General features: G+C 65.1%; 4 protein-coding genes across 11 annotated transcripts; 2 read left to right on the plus strand and 2 right to left on the minus strand.

The window, feature by feature from the left end:
* Positions 1-207: 207 nt before the first annotated feature.
* Positions 208-3,122, plus strand: RHBDL1 (rhomboid like 1). Of its 3 annotated transcripts, XM_024233321.3 has the most exons (8): positions 208-690; positions 1,186-1,347; positions 1,516-1,740; positions 1,815-1,963; positions 2,133-2,245; positions 2,316-2,416; positions 2,496-2,556; positions 2,638-3,122. In XM_024233321.3, exons 1-8 carry the CDS (start codon positions 652-654, stop codon positions 2,907-2,909), a joined length of 1,122 nt encoding a protein of 373 aa, XP_024089089.1. In that variant the 5' UTR covers positions 208-651; the 3' UTR covers positions 2,910-3,122. The 3 variants fall into 3 exon arrangements, with proteins under 3 accessions (XP_024089089.1, XP_054389267.1, XP_063573227.1); XM_054533292.2 differs by having other exon boundaries at positions 2,133-2,416; XM_063717157.1 differs by lacking the exon at positions 2,316-2,416.
* Positions 3,123-4,903: 1,781 nt separating this feature from the next.
* On the plus strand, positions 4,904-7,629 carry STUB1 (STIP1 homology and U-box containing protein 1). Of its 3 annotated transcripts, XM_002825927.6 has the most exons (7): positions 4,904-5,564; positions 6,037-6,235; positions 6,323-6,488; positions 6,681-6,768; positions 6,908-6,964; positions 7,049-7,165; positions 7,246-7,629. In XM_002825927.6, exons 1-7 carry the CDS (start codon positions 5,406-5,408, stop codon positions 7,369-7,371), a joined length of 912 nt encoding a protein of 303 aa, XP_002825973.1. In that variant the 5' UTR covers positions 4,904-5,405; the 3' UTR covers positions 7,372-7,629. The 3 variants fall into 3 exon arrangements, 2 of the variants coding, with proteins under 2 accessions (XP_002825973.1, XP_054389268.1); XR_010137703.1 differs by having other exon boundaries at positions 4,960-5,564; positions 6,681-7,165; positions 7,246-7,414; XM_054533293.2 differs by having other exon boundaries at positions 4,960-5,564; positions 6,681-7,629.
* On the minus strand, positions 6,552-9,425 carry JMJD8 (jumonji domain containing 8). 4 transcript variants are annotated; one of them, XM_002825928.5, is made up of 9 exons: positions 9,115-9,425; positions 8,947-9,036; positions 8,742-8,790; positions 8,566-8,662; positions 8,411-8,479; positions 8,203-8,322; positions 8,048-8,115; positions 7,834-7,968; positions 6,552-7,757 (listed from the first exon to the last, which is right to left on the minus strand). In XM_002825928.5, the coding sequence occupies exons 1-9, from the start codon at positions 9,408-9,410 to the stop codon at positions 7,677-7,679; spliced, it is 1,005 nt and encodes a 334-aa protein (XP_002825974.2). In that variant the 5' UTR covers positions 9,411-9,425; the 3' UTR covers positions 6,552-7,676. The 4 variants fall into 4 exon arrangements, with proteins under 4 accessions (XP_002825974.2, XP_024089091.2, XP_002825975.2 ...); XM_024233323.3 differs by having other exon boundaries at positions 7,839-7,968; positions 9,115-9,266; XM_002825929.4 differs by lacking the exon at positions 8,947-9,036 and having other exon boundaries at positions 9,115-9,360.
* A 72-nt stretch (positions 9,426-9,497) lies between these two features.
* Positions 9,498-15,287, minus strand: WDR24 (WD repeat domain 24). Its single transcript, XM_024233325.3, has 9 exons — positions 13,993-15,287; positions 12,412-12,589; positions 11,593-12,265; positions 10,974-11,092; positions 10,775-10,896; positions 10,585-10,689; positions 10,163-10,503; positions 9,896-10,080; positions 9,498-9,806 (listed from the first exon to the last, which is right to left on the minus strand). Exons 1-9 carry the CDS (start codon positions 14,471-14,473, stop codon positions 9,638-9,640), a joined length of 2,373 nt encoding a protein of 790 aa, XP_024089093.1. The 5' UTR covers positions 14,474-15,287; the 3' UTR covers positions 9,498-9,637.
* Positions 15,288-16,401: the final 1,114 nt, after the last annotated feature.

Raw genomic sequence — 16,401 nt, forward strand, 5'->3', positions numbered from 1 at the left:
GGAGCCAAGGTGGCTGCAGCAGCGTCTTCCTCCTAAGAGGTGGCTGTAGTGGCCATGCAGGGCGAGGGACTTCCTTGCTGCTGTGCTAGGTGGGGGGGAGGGGGGAGGGGGTGTGTCCGCTGCAAGCAAGGAGCTCCAGCCGGTGGGAACATGAACCGCAGGGAGTACTGGGTCAGCCTGGAGGGGGGGAGGGGGGGACAGCAAGCAGTGGTCAGGGAAGGCTTCCTGGAGGAGGTGACATCCTCACAGGCCTGAGCCCAGGAAGGCTGTGAGAAGGCGAACGGTCTTGCATGGGGGGTTTTAGGTGCCCCCACTCCTGTGCCTCCATTTACTAGCGGCTGCCGTGGAGGTAGTCCAATGTGCTGGAGCTGCGCCAGAGCGGGGGTGGGGGCCGGCGCTGAGACGCGGTGCTAGCTGGAGGCGGTTCCTGTCCGGGGTGTGCGTCCGCGTGCAGTGTGCGCGCGTGTCTTGGCCGCGCGTGGCGGCGTGTGCGGCAGGGGCGGGCAGGCGGGCGACTCGGTGACGCGGCCCAAGCGCGGCGCCGAGCGGAGCGGGCGGAGCGGGCCGGCTGGGGCGGAGCGGAGTCGTCCGCAGAGCAGCCCCTCCCGGCCGCGGCCGCCGACCCCGGACCCCGGCCCCCGGCCAGGCTCTATGGACAGGAGCTCGCTGCTGCAGCTCATCCAGGAGCAGGTGCGTCGGGGGGTGGTCTGGGGAGCTGGCACCGCCCCCAATGCGGCCCTCCTGCCGCTGAGCTGAGCTTGTGCGGGACCGAGCTCCCCGAAAGCCCCGCTCAGTACCTACCTCATCCCTGCACGACCTTGGCCCTTGTGTCTGGGACCCCAGGAGAGGGCTGAGTGGACCAGGGCTCCTGGCTGGAGAAGGGAGAGTCGGGGGGAGGGAGAGAGGGCGGGCAGCTGGCTGGTCTTGGACCTTGGCCCTCGCCTTCCAGGATGGGTAGGGTGGAAGACGGGGGAAACAACTGAGGAGCTGGAGGACTGGGACCCAGAAACCAGTGCCCTGCCAGCTCCTGGGATCAAGCAGGGTCCCAGGGAACAGGCAGGCACGGGGCCCCTGTCCCAAAAGTGCTGGGAGCCTGAGCCTGATGCTCCCAGCTAGCCTGGCCCAGCCCTTTGGTCCAGGAGTCGGGCCCGCACTCAGGCTTTGGCCGGCGGCTCCTCACTGCAGCAGCTGGACCCCGAGAACACAGGCTTCATCGGTGCAGACACCTTCGCTGGCCTGGTGCACAGCCATGAGCTGCCCCTGGACCCGGCCAAGCTGGACATGCTGGTGGCCCTGGCTCAGAGCAACGAGCAGGGCCAGGTCTGCTACCAGGAGCTGGTGGACCTGGTCAGTGCCACGGTGGGCAGGTGGCAGGGGCACGGTGTCCTGGCCAGAGGAGGCGGGCAGGCAGCTCCTCACTGTGGGGGGGCTTGTGGATGCGGGGAGCTGGGTGAGCCTCACAGGCAGGGGTGCCATGGGGAGGTCCGTGGCTCACACTCAGGCCCCTGCCCCCAGATCAGCAGCAAGCGCTCCAGCAGTTTCAAGCGGGCCATTGCTAATGGACAGCGGGCACTGCCCCGGGACGGGCTGCTGGACGAGCCAGGCCTAGGTGTCTACAAGCGGTTTGTGCGTTACGTGGCCTATGAGATCCTGCCTTGTGAGGTGGACCGCCGCTGGTACTTCTACCGTCACCGCAGCTGCCCACCCCCCGTGTTCATGGCCTCGGTCACCCTTGCCCAGGTGGGCCCCCCAGCCGCTGCCCCGGGAGCCTCCCGCGCTCCTGACCATGACCAGCCTAACACTCGTGTCCCCAGATCATCGTGTTCCTGTGCTACGGGGCCCGCCTCAACAAGTGGGTGCTGCAGACCTACCACCCTGAGTACATGAAGAGCCCCCTCGTGTACCACCCCGGGCACCGCGCCCGCGCCTGGCGCTTCCTCACCTACATGTTCATGCACGTTGGGTGAGTAGCACTGCTGCCCGGTGAGCTCCGCCCCCCCGCCCCGCCCCAATCTGCCATTACATCAGAAAGGCTTAGCCCCAAGGCAGGTGCAGCAACTTGAGACGATGGCTGGGGGTGGGGCCGGATGGCTGACCCCACCCTTCGTACCCGTTTGCTTCCGTGTGGCCAGGCTGGAGCAGCTGGGGTTCAACGCCCTCCTGCAGCTGATGATCGGGGTGCCTCTGGAGATGGTGCACGGCCTGCTCCGCATCAGCCTGCTCTACCTGGCAGGCGTGCTGGCAGGTGAGGCAGGCGCGCACCCCCGCCCCCTGCCCTGGCCGGCTGCACCCTCACCCGCCGCTTGCTCACACAGGCTCCCTAACCGTCTCCATCACCGACATGCGGGCCCCGGTGGTGGGAGGCTCCGGCGGGGTCTACGCCCTGTGCTCGGCACACCTGGCCAACGTTGTCATGGTAACGGGCCTGCCCGGTGGGGGGCGTGGGGAGGGGCCCCAGGTGAGCCTCACCGCTTCTCGTCTGCACACCCCCATAGAACTGGGCTGGGATGAGATGTCCCTACAAGTTGCTGAGGATGGTGCTGGCCTTGGTGTGCAGTGAGTAGGGGCTGGGGGGAGGGCCGGGGGGCCTCTCGGCCTGTAGCCAGGGCACCTCCCACCTGCCGCGTCCCTCTGCAGTGAGCTCCGAGGTGGGCCGGGCCGTGTGGCTGCGCTTCTCCCCGCCGCTGCCCGCCTCGGGCCCACAGCCCAGCTTCATGGCGCACCTGGCAGGAGCGGTGGTGGGGGTGAGCATGGGCCTGACCATCCTGCGGAGTTACGAGGAGCGCCTGCGGGACCAGTGCGGCTGGTGGGTGGTGCTGCTGGCCTACGGCACCTTCCTGCTCTTCGCCGTCTTCTGGAACGTCTTCGCCTACGACCTGCTGGGCGCCCACATCCCCCCACCGCCCTGACCGGCTACCTGAGGCTGCACAGGCCAGGGCTCGGGCATGTGGTGGCCGCCCACCTGGGGCCTTCACGTCTGCCCTTTGTGAACGGACGTCTCAGGGCTGCTGTGCCCCTTGGGTGTGGGTGGCCTCAAAGGAGACCCTGTTCCAGCCACCCCCCTACCCCCAGGACTTGCCGTCTGAGCCTTTTTGGATAATTAATAAATATTTTACACAGCACCAGGGGCTGTCCCGGGCTCTGGAGACTTGTCAGGGCCCCCACACCTGCTGAACAGACCGTGACGGCCCTCCCCACCACGAGGGCCTGGACTTCCCTCCTTGTGCATCTCTGCACCTGGGGTCAGGCGTGGGAGTTGTTCCTGGGCCACAGGTGCTGTGTCTGTGGGAGTTGGGGGCACCCGGGATGGCTGGGGGCTGGGTGTGTGGTCAGGCTGGGTGTGTGATCAGGCGTGAGTTTGGGAAGTGTTTATTGAGCTCCCATAGTGGCCAGCCTCCTCTTCAGCCTCCCTGCCGTGCAGTGAGACCCGGAGGCCTGAGGTTGTGTGGCAGGTGAGCAGGCCTGGGCTATAGCCGAGTTCACTCGGCCTGGGTTCCATGCTTCTTGGCTGGCCTAGCATCCTCGTGGGTGGCCAGGCTGGGGCCAAGGTTGGGCAGCAGGTCTGGCCACAGCCTCTGCCCCACAGCCCAGGTCCACAGCGCTGTCTCCACTAGGTAGGGAGTCCACTGTCCTGAGGCACTGGCTAGGGAGGGGCACACGGACTCAGGCCCAGGGGCACGAGCCACCCCAACCTGCCCACACAGAGTTCATTCCCTTTGGCTCAGAGCTGTGACCCGCTCTTGAACCTGGCCCAGGTGCAGCAGGTAGTACCTGAGGGTGTACTGTGGGGCCAGCAGGCCGGGCACTGGGGCCACTGCCTCATCTGACATGAAGGCGTCCATCTCTGGAGCTCCAGCTGCCAGGACTGCTGTGAACAGCGAGGAGAAGCAGCCAGACACCCCATCAGGACAAGCTCTGGAAGACCCTGCTCCCAGCAGCCCAGGGCCCTATGGTTCCTGCTCCTAGCGACACGCAAGGGCCCAGACTCCCGCTTCACAGACAAGAACGCCTGTGTACCCAAGTCGTGCCCACCCAACTCACCCGAGGCTGTGGTGGGCCCACACCGCAGAGGGCACACAGCTCAGTGCCTGCAGCCCCCACATCTGGCAGGAGGCAGAAGGTGGCGGTCGAACAGTGCACACCCAGCTCAGGGGGATTGGTGGCCACCAGCTGCTGCAGACGTGGCCGGAAGCGCCCCTCTGTGGGAGGCCAGGTCAGGGTGCCTGGGGTGCTGGACCCACCAGGGCGGCCCCGCCCCCACTGGAGACACCCGCCCCGCCGATGCCACGCCCCAATGAAGACCCGCCCTACGGAGGCCCTGCCCTCGGGGCGGGCCGCCCTTCACAGTCAGCTTCCAGGCCAGCAGCCGCTCCAGCTCCCTGTCACATGCTTCTCTGCTCTGCCCCTGTTGGCCGCTGGCAACTCTTCCCGATACCTGAGGAAGGGCGGTGAGGGGAGGTCCGGCCACGGGGGACGCTCGCCCCACCGATCCCTTTATCCCTTTCCACTCTACCAACAGTCCAGGGCTTCCAGCCGCCCTCGGGGGCTCGCTCGCGCCCGTAGCACCTCTCGTGGCGCTCCAGAATGGCAGCCCAGCGACTGGGGTCCTCACACCCCACAGCGCGTGGGAAGCCGCTATGTTCACGCGGAGGGGCGGGGGCAGCTGCTTGGGGTTGGGGCCTCTGCGGATGGGACCGGCTGCTGGGGGCGGGGCCTCTGCGGATGGGGCCGGCTGCTGGGGGCGGGGCCTCTGCGGATGGGGCCGGCTGCTGGGGGCGGGGCCTCTGTGGACGGGACGGCTGCTGGGGGCGGGGCCTCTGGATGGGACGGCTGCTGGGGGCGGGGCCTCTGTGGATGGGACGGCTGCTGGGGGCGGGGACGGCTGCCGGGGGCGGGGACGGCTGCCGGGGGCGGGGCCTCTGGATGGGGCCGGCTGCCGGGGGAGGGGTCTCTGCGCGTTGGGACGGGGGCGGAACCCCAGGTGTTCGGGACAGGCTGTTGGGGGAGCGCGCCCTCAGCGAACCAAGTAAGGCATCTCACTGGGAAAGTCGAATGTGTGTGGCGGCCGAAGCCGAGGACGGTTCCGAAGAGACCTCAGCAGGGCGGGCCAGGGCCTACGCGAACGCCGACCCTTAAGAGCGCGGGGACAGGGAACTGGAGCGTTCCTCCCAGCCCCCGACGTCGCGGGCCCAGTGTCCCCGTCCAGGCTGGTTGGGCGCACGCGCGGCCCCACTCGCCCCCACGCGTGCGTCCCCGCTGGTCCCGCCCCCGGCCGGAAGTTCCGGCGGCGGAGCTGGGCCGGGCCCAAGCGGATCGCGGGCTCGGGCTGCGGGGCTCCGGCTGCGGGCGCTGGGCCGCGAGGCGCGGAGCTTGGGAGCGCAGCCCAGGCCGTGCCGCGCGGCGCCATGAAGGGCAAGGAGGAGAAGGAGGGCGGCGCACGGCTGGGCGCTGGCGGCGGAAGCCCCGAGAAGAGCCCGAGCGCGCAGGAGCTCAAGGAGCAGGGCAACCGTCTGTTCGTGGGCCGAAAGTACCCGGAGGCGGCGGCCTGCTACGGCCGCGCGATCGTGAGTGCGCCCGCGCGGGGAGGGCGGCGGCGGCGGCGGTGCTAGGGAGGGCCGGGCCCGCGCCCGGCCGGCCCCACCGAGGGTTTGGCTCCTTTGCGGGGCGTGTCCTGGGCTCCCAAAGCCCAGCCGTGGTTCTCGAGCCCAGCGCCGGGTGCCGGAGAACGAGGGTGGGATGCTGGATGGAGGCCGGCCGGGTGGCGGGGGAGGGCAGGGGCCCTGGCCCCTTGAGGACCCCAGGTCCAAAGCCCGGACTCTCCAAAGATTTGGAAAACTTTACAAAACCAAGTGGAGTCTAGCGGATAGGCTCAGCCAGTACTCTACTGTGCGCAGGTTCTTGGACCCAGGGGCTTTGACAACTGAGAAACCTAGTTTCTTGATTCTAGCCAGAGCGCAGAAGCTGGGACGGGCCGTGGGTCAGAGGGGGCACGCTGAGCCTACGCCCTCATGCGGCTGGCCCGGCCTTGGTCCCTAGACCCGGAACCCGCTGGTGGCCGTGTATTACACCAACCGGGCCTTGTGCTACCTGAAGATGCAGCAGCACGAGCAGGCCCTGGCCGACTGCCGGCGCGCCCTGGAGCTGGACGGGCAGTCTGTGAAGGCGCACTTCTTCCTGGGGCAGTGCCAGCTGGAGATGGAGAGCTATGATGAGGCCATCGCCAATCTGCAGCGAGGTTGGCTGACAAGCTGCCCGGTTGTGGGGCTCCTGGGGCCAGGCGGGTGGACTGGCCAGAGAGTGACCTGAAGCCCCCGTTCCCCAGCTTACAGCCTGGCCAAGGAGCAGCGGCTGAACTTCGGGGACGACATCCCCAGCGCTCTTCGAATCGCGAAGAAGAAGCGCTGGAACAGTATTGAGGAGCGGCGCATCCACCAGGAGAGCGAGTTGCACTCCTACCTCTCCAGGCTCATTGCCGCGGAGCGTGAGAGGTGGGACCCTCACCCCAGACCGCCCTGTCTTGGGATAATTCTGAATCACCGACTCCCAACACGAGCGTTTATCGAAGGCTTTACTGGCAAGCAGGAAATGTGGGGAAGCACTGTGGATGTTAGCCCTGAGGTTGGGGTGTGGTCAGACATCTAGCCAGGTCCATCTCCGACCGGCTCCTGGTCAACCCCCAGGGAGCTGGAAGAATGCCAGCGAAACCACGAGGGTGATGAGGACGACAGCCACGTCCGGGCCCAGCAGGCCTGCATTGAGGCCAAGCACGTGAGGATGCCCCCCACCCACATGTGGGTCTGTGTGTGTGCACGTGGCGTGGAAGCATCCCCGCCTTGTGTTGGGTCTGTGCCCCATGGAGGAGGGAGGTTGGGTGTCTCCCCCAAGCGCAGCACTCAACTCTTCACAGGACAAGTACATGGCGGACATGGACGAGCTCTTTTCTCAGGTGGACGAGAAGAGGAAGGTGAGTGTCGCTTGCTGCCAATGGGTGGCAGGTGCTGGAGCAGTGCCCCTTTCCAGCCTCTGACCATGTGCCCCTGTGCCGCAGAAGCGAGACATCCCCGACTACCTGTGTGGTAAGATCAGCTTTGAGCTGATGCGGGAACCGTGCATCACGCCCAGTGGCATCACCTACGACCGCAAAGACATCGAGGAACACTTGCAGGTGAGGCTGCGGCTGCGGGAGCAGGGCCAGTGGCATGGTCCTGGGCCCCATGACTCCCTCTGCCCTTCTTGTTACTACAGCGTGTGGGTCATTTTGACCCTGTGACCCGGAGCCCCCTGACCCAGGAACAGCTCATCCCCAACCTGGCTATGAAGGAGGTTATTGATGCATTCATCTCTGAGAATGGCTGGGTGGAGGACTACTGAGGTTCCCTGCCCTGCCTGGCATCCTGGTCCAGGGGAGCCCTGGGCAGAAGCCCCCGGCCCCTGTACATAGTTTGTGTTCCTGGCCACCCCAACCCCTTCCCCCCAAGTTCTGCTGTTGGACTTTGGACTGTTCCCCCTCTCAGCATCGCTCTTGCTGGGCTGTGATCGTCCCCCTTTGTGGGCTGGAAAAGCAGGTGAGGGTGGGCTGGGCTGAGGCCACTGCTGCCACTATCTGTGTAATAAAATCCGTGAGCACGAGGTGGGACGTGCCGGTGTGTGACAGGCAGGCCTGCCAGCTGTTTTGGCTAGCCGAGGAAGGTGGAGATGAAGACGCTGGTGTCAAGGTTGAGCGTAGCATGCCACCAGCGGTCGGGGAAGTACAGAACCTGGTGGAGGAAGGGAGTGCAGCAGAGATTAGCTCTGGGCCTCTGGCCTGGCTTGGCCCTCCTGCCAGCCACTGACCTCACCAGCCCGGATGGTACACTCCAGGGGCCGTGCAGACGGTGGCAGGGCTGGGTATGTGTCCCGGAGCCAGGCCAGCGTGGTCTTGTTGGGGTGGAACTCTGGCGTCTTCTCAGGTGGGTAAAGGAACCAGCGCTGGGGGCACAAGCAGCACTGTCACCCTTGCCCATTTTGGTCAGCGAGCCCCAAGCCTCAACCCCCACCCCGTGCTGACCTTACGACCGTAGATCACCTCTGAGTACCCGGGCCCATGCCAATGGAAGGGCACCCCCGAGCCAGCTCCTGTGGGGTTATGAGCACCTGGTGACCAACCCATTTTGTACCCACCGTCAGAAACCTCAGTCCTCCCCAGTCCCAAGAAGCACCCACCTGCGATTCCAAAGCTGTAAGCTGGAGCGGTTCCCAGCAGGCCAAATGGGGGTGGGGAGTAGTGCCGAAAAAGAGAGGCCCACTCGGTGAAGTTGTTGTCCCCGAAGAAGTACAGGGTGTCTGCCAACAGAGACGGTGGGGACAGGGATCCTGGCACCTGGAGACTCGAAGCGTCCCCACCCCCTACCGCCGCCTAGGGCTGACTCACCATTGCCCAGGGAGGTGGGGTCCTGGGGGTGCAGCAGCTGCTCCACGTACTCCTGGAAGGGCAAGTCCACTACAGGAAAGAGACGGGTCAGGACCGTCTGGTCCAGCCGCCCGGGTGTTAGTAAATGGACGGGCCGCAGGGGTGGGGCCGCTTACCTTTGTGGTAGGAGTAGGTGTTGGCGGTGCTCAGCCGGACCACTCTGTCCCCAAACGAAGCCAGCAACCTTTCGCGGGAGCACAGGGCCCGGAACCTCTGCGGGGGCGGAGAGGGGGCTTAGTGGCCGGGCCCAGCACGGGCGAGAGTGGCCGGGGACGGACGGGCACGCGCTCACCGAGTTGTCCGTGAGTCCCTGCAGGATGACGGGCTTGACGAAGGCGTACCTGGAAAGAAGGGCAGAATCGCGGCCAGGCCCGACCGCCACCCTCGCAGCCCCAGCGTCACACGCGCGCGCGAAGTCAGGGGAAGGCGGCCTTGGGCGGTCCGGGCAGGCAGGCGGGTGAACAAGACGCGACCTCCGCGATCAAGGGCGCACGTACTGCTGCACGAACTCCGCGTAGGTGAGGTCGGCCCGACGCTCCACCGTGCAGCGCTCCTCCTCCGCCACGGCCCCCGGCCCGCCCGGGCGCCTGCGGGCACAGCTGGGTCAGCCCGCGCCCCGCCCGCCGCACGTGACCCCACCGCCCGGCCCCTCCCGGGCCGCTCACCACCCGCCGTCGCCCTCCGCCCCGGAGCCGGGTAGAGCCACAGCCGCCAGCGCCCAAAGCGCGAGCAGCTGAGACGCCGGCGCCATGAGCCTGCCGCCCTCAGGCAGCCGCACTGCACGCCGGGAACCTTGGGCCCGTCCGCCAGCCATTGGCCGGCAGCTTCGTCGTCGTGGCAACGGCCGGGGACTGGGATGGACCCCGGAAATGACCGCCTTTGGCCCGCCCCGGAAGAGGCCTCTACGGGAGGCACTGAGAAGGCCGCCCCGATTGCGACTATTGGCGTCGCCGGTTACCATGGCGACAACCCCGCCGAAAGCCCCCGCCCGCCAGCCGCACCGCGGACATACGGCGAGCCCGCCGCGCTATGGGGTGACACGCAGTGCTGACAGCGGCTCTACTTCCTTTATTGAGGTCTCAAGTTACAGCCTTCGCCCGTCTCGGGCACAAGACCAGGCGGGGTTCTGCACGCGGCCGCCCGGGCAGTCAGGTCCCCGGGCCCCAGGCAAGCCCAGCAGATGCCCCGTCAGGAGTACTCGCAGAGGTGGCCGCAGCCTGCGGGACAGTGGGAGCTGCCTTCCAGCCACTTCATGATGTGCTGCAGGTGGCCGCCGTGGCTGCAGCCCTGGCACCACACGAACAGACCCTTGACTACGTGGTGGCAGACGGCACACATGCTGGCGCAGCGGTGGCACCTGGGGGCGAGTAGGAGGGAGGGCGCCTCAGCGGGGGCTGCTGCGCTGCCTGCAGGCCCCTGCCCCACCTCCCGACCCCGCTGCCCCACCTATCGCAGACCCATCCCCGGCTGCTCATGGGCCGCTTGCAGTGGCTGCAGTTGACGTGCAGGGTGGTGGAGGCCTGGTTGAGGCAGCTAACGGCGCGGCTGGTGCTCAGCTTGACCACCTCGTTGGACACGTTCCAGAGGCGGAAGCGCTGCAGCAGGTCGATGTAGGAAGTGTACCAGTGCTCCTGGGGGAGGGAGCGCCCGGCAGTCAGGATCTGGGTGCCAGGGGCGGGGATGCAGAGGGGGGAGGCCCCGCCCACCACACACCTGGGTCTGCTCGTCGATGTCCTTGCGCACCCGTTCACCCAGGACGATGAGCACAGACACAGCCATCTGCACGTCGCCCTGCTCAGCGTAGAAGTGCAGCATGTCGCGCACCAGCACGCCGAAGAAGTCGGGCGGCAGGCGGCTGTCGTAGAGCGCGTGTGAGACAGACAGGAGCGAGAAAGAGGAGTCCACGGGGGCCAGGGAGGCCACATCCGCCTCGCTGCCGCTCACGTGTGGGGAGTCGGCCTTGTCCTGCAGGTGCTCGGGCCCGGGAGGCGTGTCCACGATCTCGTGGCGCAGTGGAAAGGCCTCCTGCGGCAGCACGCACTCAGGGTCCTCGGCTGGAAGGCAGGGACCAGCGGAGGCTCTGAGTCTGTCCTCCATCCGCCTCTGAACCCCACCCTGCCCGGACCCCCACTCACGGTGCGCGTGTTCCGGATCCAGCAGGTACAGCTCGTCCTCCTCACCTTCCACGTCACCCAGCAGGTAGTCGGCAGGTACGTCGCTGCCCTCGGTTTCCTCGTTATCTGCCCGACAATGGGGCGGGCATTCAGGGTCCTCTGGGACACCCCCACCCCTCTCCCATCAGCACTCCTACCCACCCCAGCCTACCCTCATTGGTGATGAGTGTGGCCGAGGAGTCGAGCAGAACTGTGTCGCTCCGTGCATCTCCTTTGCTGCGGTCCAGCCGCGTCTCACTGCCCAACCCTGGGGCCATATCCTTCAGGTTGAAACTGGGGGCAGGAAGGGCCCATGGGTGGGTGGGCTCGAGCAGCCCCAGCCCCTGGGGAGAGCTGCCCCCGGCATCTACCTGTTCATGAGCGGCAGGCCACAGGAGCCACCCTTGCCCACACTGTGGTTGAGGTTTGCAGTGGGCACTAGCCCAGGGCTGCAGTAGATGATCCGCAGCATGGTCCACGTTTGCGCCACCTAGGGGCGGGCACTGGTCACTTGTGGGCGTCCTGGACACCCAGCACCCCATGCAGGTCCCCCTCTGCCTGGATGGTCACAAGCCCTCAGCATTGAGCCGCCGTCGGTACCCAATGTCCAGGCCCACCCTAGGTAGGAAAGCTGAGGCCGCCGTGCAGCACAGAGGAAAACAGAATTGGGCAGTGGGGACTTGCGGGGCAGGTAGAGATGGGTATGGGAACGACAGCTCACGGCTCCACCGCTGCTGGTGCCTGGAGAGCTCCAGAAGCAAGGGGGAAGAACAGAGACCCCCGCCCACAGAGGACAGTCCCAGGTCTGGCCCACCCTGGAGCCCTGGCCCTGTGTGATCCTGACACCCTCAGCTACCAAGGCAAGGGCTGTTGGTGCGACTGGCTGGAGTCCATTGCGGAGCTTGAGGTGGGGTGGGCGCAGCTGATGGAGGAACCAGCCCCTGCCCTGAGGCCCTGGCCCTGGGCCCCCCAGGCTCGGCACCTGCCTACCTGGTTGCGACCAAGCTCTCGAGCCACCTTTGCGTTGTGGTCACAGAGCTCGGCCAGTGGCCGGCCAGCCAGCGCGTAACGCTCAGCTGTGTCCACAAACCAGCGCATGCCGCCGCCACCTGGCTCCGTCTCAAAGACACTGAGGGCGCTGGAGGCGAGGCCTGCGAAGGGCTCGGCAGGGTCCAGCTTGCGCTTAAAGAAGATGGGGTGGCGCCGGTCGCCAGTGTAGGGCTTGCGCCCTGACTCGGCAGCCACGAGGCTCTCCTTGGCGGCGAAGGCCAGGTCCCCGAAGAGGCCGTAGCAGAGGCCCTCGGGGTTGGCGCGCTCGACGGGCTGGCTGGCGTCGCGGAACAGGTGTTGGCACAGCGAGCTGTCCTTGGAGCCAGACAGCAGGAAGGAGGGGTCGTGGGGGTGGCGCCAGGCGATTCCCGTGGTGACGTCTCGGTGTTCCTCAAACATGGCAGCTGGCACGAAGGGCCGGCGCACATCCCAAACGTAGATGTTGTGGTCCACCATCATGGAGCACGTGGCCAGGTGGTGGCGGCACTCTGGCCGCCACTTCACACGGGCCACCGAGGCGATGGTCTGCACACAGTGCATCTCCTTGGCACGGTGCGTAGTCATGTCCCAGACCTTCACCATCTTGTCCCGCCCTCCTGTGGCCAACCAGCCCCTGTGGGAAGAAGGGCCACCCAAACCCTGAGTGGCCTTTCCTGCAGAGAAGGGACCCCCCAGCTCTGCTGCTCCGGACTGTCTCATGGGTCTGAGGCAGTGAGAGCTTACTGTCAACCTACTGCCCCCTGCACCCCCATGCCACACCTGTCCTCGGGGTGCCAGTCGCAGCAGAAGACGGGTCCATTGTGGGCTGTGAACATCCTCTCGCACCGGTCGGGACGCCGGATGTCCCAGAGCTGCACATTGCCGTTCTCGAAGGTGGAGGCGAAGGTGAAGTAGTCCCGGATACTGAACTGCACGTCCCGCACGCTCTCAGACTGGCCTGCAGGCAGGAGGTCGATGCAGGGGAAGTGACGGGGCTGGCCCACGAGGTGCACCCTCAGAACAGCTGTGGCATGGTGTCACACACCTGCCTGCGGCCCAGAACAGAGGCCCAGAGGGTAGAGCAGACATCCCCAAGATCTGCCCAAGGAAGCAGCCACACAGTCACAAGAGCCTGGGCCCGGGAGCAGGACACCACGTGATTTTTAACACATACTCCCGGGCGTCATTTGCCCTAGATTCTGCATCCTGCATCGGTCCATGAGCAAAGCTGTGGTACAGCCTCAGGATGCAGCAGCTGATCACTGGGAGAACAGGAACCCACCTGTAGCCATCGCCCACTCCCACGGCCCTGTGGGAGGCCCAAGGAGGTGCTGAGGAGGGTGCCCCAGCCTCAGCCCAGTCCCTTCCCCTGGAGCTGGAACTGCCTGGTCAGCCCCAAAGGACTGGATGACTCAGGGCCCAGGTCCACCCTAGGGGACCACCACACCAAGAGACTTCAAGGGCGGTGCCCAACCTTCCTCCAGGGCCCTCCAGGGGAGGCAGCTCAGGATCTGTCTTTTTTTTTAGAGAGTGTCTCTCTGTCACTCAGGCTGGAGTGCAAGTGGCATGATCTGGGCTCACTGCAACCTCCGCCTCCCGGATTCAAGCAATTCTCCTGCCCCAACCTTCCGAGTAGCTAGGATTACAGGCGCGTGCCACTGCACCCGGCTAATTTTTTGTTTTGTATTTTTAGTAGAGACGGGGTTTCACCGTGTTAGCTAGGATGGTCTCAATCTCCTGACCTCGTGATCGGCCTGCCTCGGCCTCCCGAAGTGCTGAGATTACAGGCGTGAGCCACCGCGCCCTGCCAGGATCTGCCTTAAGTGGCCTATAAATTCTCTGAGGCCCCTGAGGGCTCCGCCTTGTGCTTCATACCTAGTTCCCTCCAGGTGAACAAGAGAGAGCTGGCTCAGGGCAGCCATCGGGGAGCTGAGCCTGTTAGGAAAAGGGCCCCGGGGCACTGGACAGCAAACCCACCTCCTCTGCCTCCCTGGGCCAGGAAACCTGGAAGTCCTGGCAGATCTCCTGCTATGAGGCAGCCTCTGCAGCTCCGACGTGAGGGAAGGGAGTCAGTGGCTCTCTGCTCACCACCCAGGCTGGCTGGGAGACCGCTGGGGCTCTGCCCCCCCTCATCCCTCACCTGGTCTCATCTCTTGCCTCTTCCCACTTCACTGCCCCAGCTCACACGCCGTCCAGCCCGACTCGCCCCATCCCTCCCCTGCCGATTCCCTTTCCCCCCGAGGAAGCCCACTGGGAGTGATCCTGAGGGCCTCTGATGCACGGGGCCCTTTTCCACCTGCATGGACAGGCTGGGCACTGGCAGAGACGCCCACCTGCCCTGACCTGCCTCTGTGGCCTCACCGGAGAAGGTGCTGACAGAGTCCTTTCTGCGGAGGTCAAAGCACTTCATGAAGCCATCCTGGGAGCCACTGAGCAGCACGTGGGCTTCGGTTGGGTGGAAGCAGACTTTGTTTACTGTGCGCTTGTGTTCTGTGAACAGCTGGTCCTGCTTGTTGCGGGAGGGCCGGCCCAGGTTCCACGTGACGACCACGCCGTTGGTGGCTGCTGTGGCCAGCAGGTTCTCATCCATCTGGTGCCAGACCACGTCAGCACAGCTCAGGTTAAGCGAAGGCTTGCGCCCCACACGCAGGTTCAGCTTCTCCACAAACTGTTCCTCCTCGATGGCATAGATCTTGAAGATGCTACGGCCTGCCACGACCACCTGGGCTGCGTCGCGGCACACACTGATGGCATTGGCGGGAGCATCCAGGTGGCAGTGCATGGTGCGGCCTGTCAGCACGCTGCCACCCAGGGCTGTGGTCACACGGGACATCTTCTCCATGGCTGCACAGGTGATGAGGTCAGGGGTCAGGAGGTCAGTGAGGTGGGCTGGCCTGGTCAGCCTGGGTGGGTCATCAGTTCAGACCTTCCACCCAGGTTGGGACCCCAGAACTGCTTGGTCCCGGGCTGGTCAGTCTTAGTGAGCCAGTCCAGGGCTGTCCATCAACCAATCAGCCTGACAGGCAAGCTCAAATTCACTGGAGTCCGTCAGTCCAGCCCATCACCCTGGCTGAGCGGTGAGGGGTACTCCCTAGCTTCCCTTAGGCCTGTCAGTTTCATGTCTGACTTCCACGGAAGACCCTAGCTGGACATTCCCAGCCCAGGCCACCTCTCGGTCCCCCCATCAGCCAGATCTGGGCAGTCACTAAACGCTCGGTCAGTCAATCCCAGCAGGGGAGCGAGGAGACTCCCGCCGTCCACACTGTCAGCCCTGAGGGCGGCGGGGCTCTAGGGAGGAACAAAAGAGGGGAGGGAACAGAGGGCTAGAGGGGCCCGGGGACTCAGGCGATAGACGCGGGAAGGGCCCAGAGGGACCGCAAGGACTGAGCTACTTAAGGAGCTCGAGATGTGTGGCGGGACCGGAGGCAGGAGAGAAGCCGGCGACCCCGGAGTGCAGGGTTCCTGGGAGCGCAGCAGAGGTTCCCCGGCGCAGTGGCGCGGGGGAGCGGACGCTGCGGGACGAGAACCAGAGGGCCCAGGGCAGCCCTTCTCCCCCGCGCGAACCCCAGTCTTTTACTAAAAGCGCACTGTTGTCCGGAACCGCCGCGCCGGAAGCCGCTGTCTTTCCCGCCCCTCGCCGGAAGTGGTCCTTTTCTTACCCGCCCCTCTCAGGAAGGGGACACAGACTCTCGCCCGACACCACGAAAGTTCCGGGTCAGGGAGCTGCGTTGGCAGAGGCCAGGAGGGGCGCAGGATTGGGGTCTGCGGGCCGCCCTGGGCGTTGTCATTGCGCTTCGGTGCTGTGCTTGTGTGGTTTATTTATTTATTTATTTATTTATTTATTTATTTTTCATTTAAACGGAGTCTCGCTCTGTCGCCCAGGCTGGAGTACAGTGGTGCGACCTCGGCTCACTGCAACCTCCACCTCCGGGTTCAAGCGATTCTCCCGCCTCAGCCTCCCAGGTAGCTGGCACTACAGGCGCCCGCCACCACGCCCGGCTAATTTTGTATTTTTAGCAGACAGGGGTTTTCACCATGTTGGCCAGGCTGGTCTTAAAACTACTGAACTCAAGCGATCCTCTGGCGTCAGCCTTCCGAAGTGCTGGGATTGCAGGTGTGAGCCACCGCGCCTGGCCTGTTTTTTAAGTCTCAATTTCAGTATTTTAATGCCATCACCTATTTTAATCCCCAGGTCCATCATGACGTCTGGTCATCCCTAGACAAGTTCCGAGTGCCCCCAGTCTTCCCCTCCTTCCTCACTCCTGGACCTCGGGAACAGCCTCCCAACGGCTTTCCTGGGTCCGTCTTTCCGCTTTGATCTGAAACCCGCACAGAAGTCAGGCACCAGATCTTCTGCCTGAGGCCTCTGGCAGCTCCCACTACGCTGTGAATGAACCCCAACTCCTGGCCTCTGCCTTCCCCTGCGTATCTCCAGCCACAGCAGCCTCCACCCCCATTCCCAGCCCACCAAGCCCTTTCCTGCCTCAGGGACATTGTATGTGCGATGCCGTCTCCACAGAGAGGACCTCCCTGACCACTGCCCTAATGGGCTTCTCCATCACTGTGCCTCCACGGCACTTGTCACCACCCATTCGTTTGTTTACTGGTTGTTGTCGGTCACATAGGAGTGTGAATTCCACCAAGGCAGGAATCACATTCTGGCTCAGTCCCCACCGAATGCCCAGTGCCTGACACACCTGTTCAACCACTTGCCCTTGTTCTTTTTTTTTAAACTTTTTGAGACGGAGTTTTGCTCTTGTTGCCCAGTCT

Source organism: Pongo abelii, chromosome 18 (assembly GCF_028885655.2).
Source record: "Pongo abelii isolate AG06213 chromosome 18, NHGRI_mPonAbe1-v2.0_pri, whole genome shotgun sequence".
Taxonomy (NCBI): domain Eukaryota; kingdom Metazoa; phylum Chordata; class Mammalia; order Primates; family Hominidae; genus Pongo; species Pongo abelii.

Bases quoted from the DNA above. Each gene is read 5' to 3' on its own strand.
- RHBDL1 (XM_054533292.2), top strand. From the start codon at position 652: ATGGACAGGAGCTCGCTGCTGCAGCTCATCCAGGAGCAG. The intron at 1,348-1,515 runs GTCAGTGCCACG...CCCTGCCCCCAG, and splicing joins ACCAGGAGCTGGTGGACCTG to ATCAGCAGCAAGCGCTCCAG. The intron at 1,964-2,132 runs GTGAGTAGCACT...CCGTGTGGCCAG, and splicing joins TACATGTTCATGCACGTTGG to GCTGGAGCAGCTGGGGTTCA.
- STUB1 (XM_054533293.2), top strand. From the start codon at position 5,406: ATGAAGGGCAAGGAGGAGAAGGAGGGCGGCGCACGGCTGGGCGCTGGC. The intron at 5,565-6,036 runs GTGAGTGCGCCC...CTTGGTCCCTAG, and splicing joins CCTGCTACGGCCGCGCGATC to ACCCGGAACCCGCTGGTGGC. The intron at 6,236-6,322 runs GTTGGCTGACAA...CCCGTTCCCCAG, and splicing joins CATCGCCAATCTGCAGCGAG to CTTACAGCCTGGCCAAGGAG.
- JMJD8 (XM_002825928.5), bottom strand. From the start codon at position 9,410: ATGGTAACCGGCGACGCCAATAGTCGCAATCGGGGCGGCCTTCTCAGT. The intron at 8,663-8,741 runs GTGAGCGCGTGC...CCGCCCCCGCAG, and splicing joins AGGGACTCACGGACAACTCG to AGGTTCCGGGCCCTGTGCTC. The intron at 8,480-8,565 runs GTAAGCGGCCCC...TCTTTCCTGTAG, and splicing joins CACCTACTCCTACCACAAAG to TGGACTTGCCCTTCCAGGAG.
- WDR24 (XM_024233325.3), bottom strand. From the start codon at position 14,473: ATGGAGAAGATGTCCCGTGTGACCACAGCCCTGGGTGGCAGCGTGCTG. The intron at 12,590-13,992 runs GTGAGGCCACAG...TCCTGCCTGCAG, and splicing joins CTCTGTCAGCACCTTCTCCG to GCCAGTCTGAGAGCGTGCGG. The intron at 10,504-10,584 runs GTGAGTGGGGGT...CCTGCCTTCCAG, and splicing joins GGATCCGGAACACGCGCACC to CCGAGGACCCTGAGTGCGTG.